Source organism: Diadema setosum, chromosome 4 (assembly GCF_964275005.1).
Source record: "Diadema setosum chromosome 4, eeDiaSeto1, whole genome shotgun sequence".
NCBI classification, from domain to species: domain Eukaryota; kingdom Metazoa; phylum Echinodermata; class Echinoidea; order Diadematoida; family Diadematidae; genus Diadema; species Diadema setosum.
Window position 1 is genome coordinate 23,440,741 of NC_092688.1, and position 9,918 is coordinate 23,450,658.

The 9,918-nt window shown below is 35.6% G+C and overlaps 1 protein-coding gene across 1 annotated transcript in view; it reads right to left on the bottom strand.

Moving 5' to 3' along the window:
• Positions 1-7,442, bottom strand: part of LOC140227721 (uncharacterized) — a 49,223-nt gene extending 41,781 nt beyond the window's left edge. The window contains exon 1 of the mRNA XM_072308130.1: positions 6,839-7,442. Coding sequence (XP_072164231.1) covers positions 6,839-7,442 — 604 coding nt within the window. The remainder of the gene's footprint in view (positions 1-6,838) is intronic.
• Positions 7,443-9,918: the final 2,476 nt, after the last annotated feature.

Sequence of the window (9,918 nt, forward strand, 5' to 3'; positions counted from 1 at the left end):
CACACACACACACACACACACACACACAGAGAGAGAGAGAGAAAGAGAGAGAGAGAGTGCATCACCATTCCAAGTATTATTGTTTAAGGAAGGTCAACTTTGTCCGTGCTCTTGAAGTTTTGTGGCAATTATCAACTGACTGAGCACTTGAGAGGGGACTTTCTGTTAATTTATACATTTACAGGTTTCGATAACCACTTAACCAGGATAATTCAAATCCATTGATGCTCTAAGTGTGTAGTCTTATATATATAACTATATCTTGATCAAGCATATCAAACACTTGGGAGATGCTGATTTATCCAATGCACCGATACCATCATTATTTCTTTTTGCGCTTTTTTTGTTTCTATTTTTGCTATTTACAAATGTTGAACCTAAGAGTTTCACTTCATGATATTATCATTCAGGATGATAATAATATGGACCTATCGCATTATACTGGGAAAGACAAAAATCATTCATTTATTTTCATACAAGTAGGCCTTACAGAGTTCTAGGACAATGTAGGAATTTCGGACAAGGGGTGGTGAAGAGCAATAAATTGAATGCTATCTAAACCAAAGTGAATACTAATTGAAATCATGTGATAAAACAGGATATAACATAAGAATATCACGCAATGCTTACAAAGGTAACCGATGACAGTTATTAACCAATTTTTCTATTTCTACATAGAACCTGGATTTCTCGGATGCTACCTTGGTGACCAAGACTTATTTCAGTCTTTATCTAACTTTGGATTTACTGTTCACTCCGATGATGAGTGTGTGTTCACCTGTAGAAGACAACCCCAGAACCGTGATGTTGCTGTCGTACATCTCAGGAAGTGCATGTGTTTCCAATCAGAAGCGTATTCCAATGTAATATCGAGTGGAAGTCATTCTCACGATTGGACATGTTCAAACGAGGGAGAATTTGAAACCAATCAGCTTGTCCATTACTCCTTTAACCGTAAGTTTGTGTAGATTCTTCTCATGGGTGAAGAAAACCAAGGTTAATGATTAACCGAGTGTGAAATTAATCGGATTTGTCCGCATCACTTTCACTTTTCATATCTAAACACCATTCAATGTGGGCTTGGATAAATGGGAAAACCACAGTAATGTAAAAAGCTAAAAGAAAACCCGGCAGTATTTCAAAAGCAGAATTTCAAAAAGTCGGTAAGCAGTGGGCTGTTAAAGTCTACTGCCACATTTCGCTCACTACTGCTTAATTGTTAAGATCTCCAAACCTCGATGCAGTACCATTGCTGTAAACAGAGTGCTGGAGAATACGGTGCGTCTGGGAAAACCTCAACATCAAAGGTAAATAATGGAAATTTAAGAGAGCCTATCGCCATCAACTTGAAACCCCATTAACCAGCTTTACATTAATTTGAATATATTTCTATCATAGATAAGCGTGGTAGAACCCAAACATACCAAAGAGAGACATTTCATGCACAATTCAAAATCAATAAATATTGAGGAGCAAATTCTAGTTATCGTTGGATTTAAAGGACAAGTTGATTTTTCACATACGTGTGGATTGAATGAATGTAGAAAATGTGACAATCTGTTCAAAAGGTTTGGATTTCTTAAGTTTCTGCACAGTCCCTGCTTGATGAGAAGACTACAACAGTCTGTGTTGTCACATGCAACGAACGATATAAGGAAAATAAATAGAATTTCACACTTTAAAAAAAAAACCCACATTCTCTCAACTTGTCACTGACGTATGTTGAGGGTAATAGTTTTCCCCCGGCCTTCCGAAAGAGGCAAGTAAAGTACTCTTTTACTGTGCGAGAAAAATGACAATATGTGACCCTGCAACTCAAAACAAACAAAAAGTCGGCAGACATGAATTTTTAGTTAAGACCATATTCTGAAAGAACAGACTTTAAGCTTTAAAATGATGTATAACTCAAATCAAATGGACTCTCCTAACCTATCTAAATATTAGAAAGAAAGCACAAACTCAGGAAAAGTGGGAACTGAGAAAAGAGGCTCTGAAGTACAGTGTCTATGCAAGCGCTCAATCTTTACCAAACCGTGCTGGCTGTGCGATGAATGGGACAAAAAAAAAAAAAAAAACTCACAAAAAAAAAAACAGGAAGTAAACTACCAGAGTAACAACAATGAAGGGATTATCAGATTAAACTAAAATTAAGTATGCCTCATACACAAATTCTGTCCATAATTAATGCCAACTTTCAAAGCAGTAGCACTATCCTTTCAAAAGTTATTAGAGTTGAAAGTGAAGAGTGTGGACAAGATTTTTCAGAAATGAAAAAAGGGATTCTAAAGACACACCTAATCACACTATTCTCACCAAAAATGTTCGAGATAAACTGCTAAAAATACACACTTTCCTGCCCGTTTTATGATACCAAATTTTAGCATAATGTAAAAGAAGACCCGCTCTTTCAGAAAATATGAAAAAGTCAAGTTCGGCTAGGTTGACCAATTTCACTTATTTTCAGTCCTCACGCAAAATCAGTGTGTGCGACTTTATGTTCGTTTTGAGGTGCACGGTCACATATGTTAATATTTTGCTACATTTTCTTTATATCATTCCAGACCTGTGACATTACAAGCTGTAGTAGTCTTCTCCAGCGATGGCGGCACTGAAACTTCAAAAATCCATTACTATTGAACAAATTGTTCAATTTTCCTCAAACTTTCACTGGTGTATTCCATTCATATTGCTGTTTTTCTCTCAGATCATATGTATATAGAGGTTAACTTGTCCTTTGAATTAAAAAAAAAAATCATTACCTATCACGGCCTCATCACAAAATAGAAAGTCCTGACGAAAGGACTGTATTATTTTCATTTCATTTCATTTCATTTATTTCCAAATTCTCATTAAAATACATGTGACAAAGAACAAGGTGAAGATAATAACATTACATTCGGTAATAGTATACATGTACGAGAAAAACAAGCACAATGAAGAGAGAAAAAAAAATTAGAAAAACAAAGAGGAAATTCTAAGAGAGAAAATGGAGGAGCCAGCAGAGGCCATTGGCCTTTCTACGGCTGGACTCCCACTTGAGATTTTTTTTTTTTTTTTTGTTGTACATTATAAGATACACTTAAATGGAGTTGAAAAAAAGACGATTAAAAAACAAGAAAAATAAAAAATAAAGACAGGCAAACTACGAGTGAAAATATGTAGAAAAAATATACACATTGCAGACATCATATGAACGTTGTCAGATTAAATTTCTGCAGAAACTTCAATTATAATTATTCAACAAATATATTTTATATCTACGTTTAAAAGAGGCAAGGAAGGACATAACTTCATTTCTTCAGGCACAGAATTCCAAACATGTACTCCTTGATATTTAACAGATCTTTGCGATGTAACATATCTCAGAAGAGGTAAATATAAGTTACCAGTTTGTCTAGTGTTATATAAATGAATATCTCTTGTATATTTGAACATATCATCAAAGACAGAGGGTAACAACTTATGAGTATACATATACATAAATGAGGCTGTTTGTAATTTACATATATCAAATACAGTAAGAAGCTGGAGCTTTTTGAACAGAGGTTGGGAAGGTGTTGAAGGGTGAGAATTTGTTATTGCACGCAATGACCTTTTCTGAAGTGTGAACACACGATTTAAAAGAGATTTTGCACATTGGCCCCAGATCATTGTACAATATGTTAAATGTGGCAATATAGTGGCGTTATAGATATACAATAAAATCCTCAACGATAACAAAATTCTCTTATCCTATAAATCACACCTGTTGCACATGATATTTTATGCAAAACATCATCTATGTGGGGCGCCCAATTAAGATGTTCATCTAACATAACACCAAGAAATGATGTACAAGACACTCGTACTACCTTTTGATTATTTATAACAACATCAGCTATATCATCTGCTATTCTCTTATTTTTCTGTTTAAATACTATACAGTTTGTTTTCTTCATATTAACCAACAGCTTATTTGATAAAAACCATTGTTCAAGTTTGGGTATTTCAGTTGTTATGATAGATGTTATTTGGGTGGCGTTTCTACCAGATATAAATACATTTGTATCATCTGCAAAGACAACTGAACTCAAATTACTACTAACATTTTGTATATCATTTATGTACAATAAACATAATAAAGGGCCTAGAATAGATCCCTGGGGGACACCTGAGGTAATTCTTAGGAACGTGGAGCTATTGCCATCAATACAAACAAATTGTTGTCTATTGCTTAAATAACTCTTAATCCATTCCAAAGAATTCCACGTATGCCATAAAAATATAATTTTTGTAACAACATAGAATGATTCAGGGTGTCAAAGGCTTTCGACAGATCTAAAAAGATCCCAACACCTACATGACCAGCCTCAAAAGCTGTATTAAGATTGTTAATGAATTCCAGTAAAGCCATATATGTTGAGTGTCCAGATCGAAACCCAAATTGTTTATTATAAAGTATATCGTATTTATCAATAAAAGACATGAACTTAGCATACACAAGCTTCTCAAATATCTTTCCAAAAATTGACAACAAAGAAATTGGCCTGTAGTTTTCACACTGAGACTTATCGCCTTTCTTGTATATAGGCAAAACTTTAGCTATCTTTAGTTTTCCGGGAAAACAACCAGTTTGCAAAGATATATTAAAAATATGGGCCAATACTGGAGCAATAATATGTATACACTTTTTCAAAAGCATGGTGCTGATGTCATCATGACCTGGACTTTTGCCATCTTTCAGACTTAATGTTGCATTAATTACATCAGAGTTGGTTATGGGTGTGAAGAAAAATGAGTTTGGGAATTCACCAATAAGAAAATCAGATGGACTTTTCACTGAGGATGGAACACTTTTTGCAATATTCTCACCAACAGAGACAAAATATTCATTGAATAATTCTGACACTTCCACAGAATTTGATACAGACTTGTTATCTTTCACCAATAATGGGGAATCAATCTCACTCTTATATTTCAAAATACCATTAATAACATTCCATCTACCTTTCAAGTCATTTTTTACTCCCACGAATTTCTTACCATAAAAATCACGCTTAGCTTTTCTTATTGCATCATTAACAATATTTCTCTGTTTCTTTTAAGCAGCCTCTCTATATAATGTAGGATTTTTTACAAATTTGCGATAGTAAACATTTTTCTTTCGACAAAGTTTCCTTAAATTCTTATCAAACGATGGATTCATTTTTGTCCTATTATTACCCTTGGTCAATACCATTGGAAAACATATATTGTATAAAGAACTAAATTTTGTAGAAAATATATCATATAACACATTAACATCATTTGTAAGATTGTGTATGATGTCATCCCAGTTAATCACAGTTAATTCTTCATAAAACAACAATATATTACTCTCATTAATATGTCGCACCAGAGATGAGCATGGCTCATTCACATTCTGTGTGTGTAAAGTTACATGAGATATGAGAAAAATTGGCATATGATCACTTACAGGGTAAGTGACTATACCTGACACATCAATATTGCACGGGTTATTAACAAATATATTGTCTAACAAAGATGATGATTCAGTTGTGACTCTGGTTGGCTTAGAAATAACAGGAAAGAAAGCATATGAATTCATGTATTGTATAAAGTCTTTGGAATTTGTATCATCCTGATTACAATGATTTATATTGAAATCTCCCATCATAAAACAGGATTTACGCTCGTTTGCAATTTTGAAGAGAATTGTCTCAACACTGTCTTTGAAGGCAAGAATAGGCTGACCAGGTGGTCTATATAACACTCCAATAATGACATTTGAATCGGAGTATAACTCAATACAAAACAATTCCACTGAATCTACAAATACATTCAGATCATCACGTATCTTATATTTTAGAGTATCTTTTATGAAAAGACCCACTCCACCACCGGGACGGTTCCTTCTTCCCTTTCCAACAAAGTTATAACCACTTAGACCGTGTATAGGCAAAAGCTTCTCATTGTTATTCAACCAAGTTTCAGTAATCCCAAGCACTGAAAAACTAGTATTAACATTCGAAATACATGAGTACAATCTATCAATATTCTTTTTAAGACTACGAATATTACAATGAAAAAGATTGAGGGAGGAAGAGGTTCTTGTAGGTACATTATTCAGATCATAATATTGCGAACAAATATGCGGGTATATACAAGATTCATTCATATTGAAGGAATGTCACAAGGAGAGCTGATGACCCATGCCTGAATGAAAAGAAGTCTGCTTATATACAGAATTAAAACAATGAAAAAAATGTATGCTGTCAAACGTAGGAGTTTGCCTGCAAGTAATATGCTGTACAGTAGCCTGTCACTGAATTGCACAATGAAAATCACAGATATATACACACATGCCTTCATTGTAAGAACTACAGAGGGCAAGAGACACAGAGGATAAAAACTGGGCAGTTACACTGAACATTAATTAAAAAAAAATAGTTTAAAATGTACATCAAACGCACAAGCATGTACAAGTTTTTGTCCAATATTATATACAATTGTAATAACACAGACTAATCAGAACTTGTAAAAGAGTTCAAAATTTGCTAAACTAGGCATAAAAAGACACCTGCCAGGGACCTACTACATCAGGACCCTTACTTATACAATAAATCAATACATATGATAAAAAAAGAAAGAGTACTGACATGACATGAGAGCACAAAATACAATATGTACAAGGTCAACGATTTAGCTCAGGGCATATCACATACACATTACAACTGCAAACGAGTACAATCGCTGACTGAGGAGATAACGCATGGTCTGGGAGATGGCTGACCCCGTTGTGTCTTCAGTTGTGCGAAGATTCTGCCATCAGATGTCCATGCACTCGCGACCTTCTTACTTGTGTAAACTTTCCTGTAGAGCTCTTGTTTTCTGGCTGTCAGGTCCTCTTGGATCGAAATACCACTGCCCTTGAGCTTCCTTCTAGCAGTGATTACCTTGCTCCGTGTCTTGTAGCTGCAGAATTTCACGAGGATACCGCGATGCTTGCCATCCTGCGTCTTGCCTACACGATGACATCTGTCGATGTCTGTCGCAGAGATCTCCAGATCTAGACGCTCACGGAGTACACCTAGGGCCAGCTGTTCAGTTGATTCACTAGGAGATTCCTTCAAGCCGAAGATTCGAAGTGAATTCCTTCTCGAATACTGCTGCAGGTCATGTAGCTGGTGTTCCACAGAAGAGAGCCGGTGTTCACAGGATGTCAACTGGGATGACAGGGAGTCAATCTCCTTTCTTTTCTCCTGCAGTTGTACTTGTAGGTCGTGTATCTGGCCGGTGTTCTTTTCTATGTCGACAGAGAATGATTTTGACGTCGCATCAACAACCTCCTTGACTACTGTTTTGATGATCTCACGCATTTTGGCAAGAAATCCGTCATTTCCAAGAAGTTCGTCTACAATAGTAGCGATTGATAGGTCAGCAGATTTCTTGGTTGAAGGCATGATGACGACTGATTATGGGTCACAGGGAAAACAAAGATACACAACGGTACAGAGAAGTCGTAGAGGGCAAGATGGCGGGCTGGGCGTGCGCGGCGTGGTAGCAGGGATCTGCAGATTACACCGCGGAACCACACATCAACTTCAATCAGTGGGACCGATGCATAGCGTCAGTGAGGCAAGAGTTGGCAGAGTAGAAAGACTCGGCATTAAAAATGTTGATAAGACAGCAGATCCCACTTACGTTATATGGCAGTCAGTCCCTGGCAAGTGCATGAGGTATAGGTAGTTGATTTTTACATGATGAAAATAATGGACGGATGAAGAAAATCGAGAAAATCGAGAAAATTGCGGTCTATAAGGCTCCGCCTAGTTCGTCAAGAGAGCGCCCTCCATTGCATCAATGGAGTATATTTGAGTATTATGTTTCATTTTTGTACAAAAGATCATACTGCATTGGTCTTAAAACGTAATTTCTCTGCGTAGTAAACTAGATGAACTTGGAGTTATTTCCAATATCTAACTATTACAGAGTTAGACGCCATTACTGTGACAGCGACTCATTCCGATCACCACGTATCACTTGAACAGCTGCAATCTTGAAATTTGAAAATTTGGTGGCCTGACATCAATCTTTAGGCGTCCACCACCGGACCACTGCTAATGTCCAACTGTGTACATCTTTGTCCCTTTAACTAATCTCTTTTCCTTCGCAGTTTCACACATGTTTTGTGATCATCTCAGCAGCGTTGAAGACGGTTATTGGGATTCAAAAACAAGTCATTTTGGCTCCACAGCAACTATGACCTGTAAAAGAGGATTTGTTGTCAATGGCAGTGCAACGCTACAGTGTGTTGGACTTCCAGGACGTTCGGCCTTCTTTCCCGTTTGGAATGCGTCGGTCCCATCTTGCGAACCAGTCGAAAATAAACTAAACGGTTTGTCATGTGCGTTGATCTAAAAAAGGAGCTAAGTAATGTTTCGTTTTGCAGTGGATTTACTTTACAAACAAAAAATGATATTTTATTACCGAGTTCACTCTTTGAATATTTACATTGTACGTTCTGTTACGCAGAATGCATAAACCACTGTTTCAGAGGTTTAACGGTTTGATATCAAAGCTTCGTTATACCGAATGTTCGTTATCATTTAAAAGAATTTCCTCGATCATATATAAAATAGCAACTATTAATCTAATACCGAGGTGGGATTCGTTTATCCAAAAAAAGTAAGGAGTTATTAGAATTTGAATTAAACAAAAATAATTTAAGAATACGTTACAGAACGGAAACAAGTTTCTCTAAAAGAGACGTAAGAGAGACATGAGAGATATAAAAGAGAAATAGATATCTGCTGCTTTCTTCAATGTATTCATATGGGGTTTTTATCACTTCTTGAATTATCACAGTGTATTTTTGGCTTTCAGATATAATTTCATTTTTGCAAACCTAACCTCATTTTGCGCTTTTTTAGAATCTTTTTTTTTTTACTCTTTAAAGCGCCCAGTTACTGTGTTTCTTTTCCCTTTTTTTGTTAAGTAGGGTTCCATCATATTCTTTAGCATTTTATACTTAGATCCCAATTTTCATAGTTTGATCACCATGTTCTTTATATTTGCAATGATCTATTCAACATCCTAGCCGGATGTCATGTATATTTGCACTTTGCCATATTTGATGTACAGTACTTTTTCATTGAGAAATATACTCATGCTATAAAAAAAAAAGTGACATTGAAATTAATCAACCGTGTTATGGACCAATCGTTTCATGCATATCGAATGTGGCGCCATCTGCGTCATGCCTTCATAGTCTCATTATTTTTTCACATCTTTGTCCACAGACCAATGTGTTCATAAAGAATACAAAATAAATAAACCTTAGCATCTCTCACAGCAACTATCAATCATATTATACGACGTGAACGGAATTGTAATGATTAATGCGTCGCCCGTGCAATATATGATATTATATGAAATGATATGTATATGAGTATCGTCAGGTATGACGATAACGTCACATTGTCAATTCAGTTCGATTGGTAGTGAGGTTGTGCTCAAATTCTGTATCTGTGCCTGTATGGATAATCACGTCCAAGAAGTAACTGATGCCATTAAACTATTATTTTGGTTTGTTACAAAAAAGTAAAAAAAATATATATATATATACTTTGCTCTTAATATATTGTTATCTCTTGTCCCGTTGACATGTGCGATCTTGTCAAAATGAAAACAATTTCTTGATTACTGTTGGCATGACACATGTTCAGTGTTTCAAGTTATGCATGCTATCACCTTTTGCAGTCCTCTGTATGACACCTATCCAATCTCGTGCGTTATAATCATTAATGAATTTCTTCAATATCTTTCAAAGGATGAAACTTTAACAGGCAAGAAGGCACATTCTTTTATCCAGTATAACACATAGAGTTGATACAAAACATTTCATTTCTTTCTTTATCTATTATTCATGTGTAATTA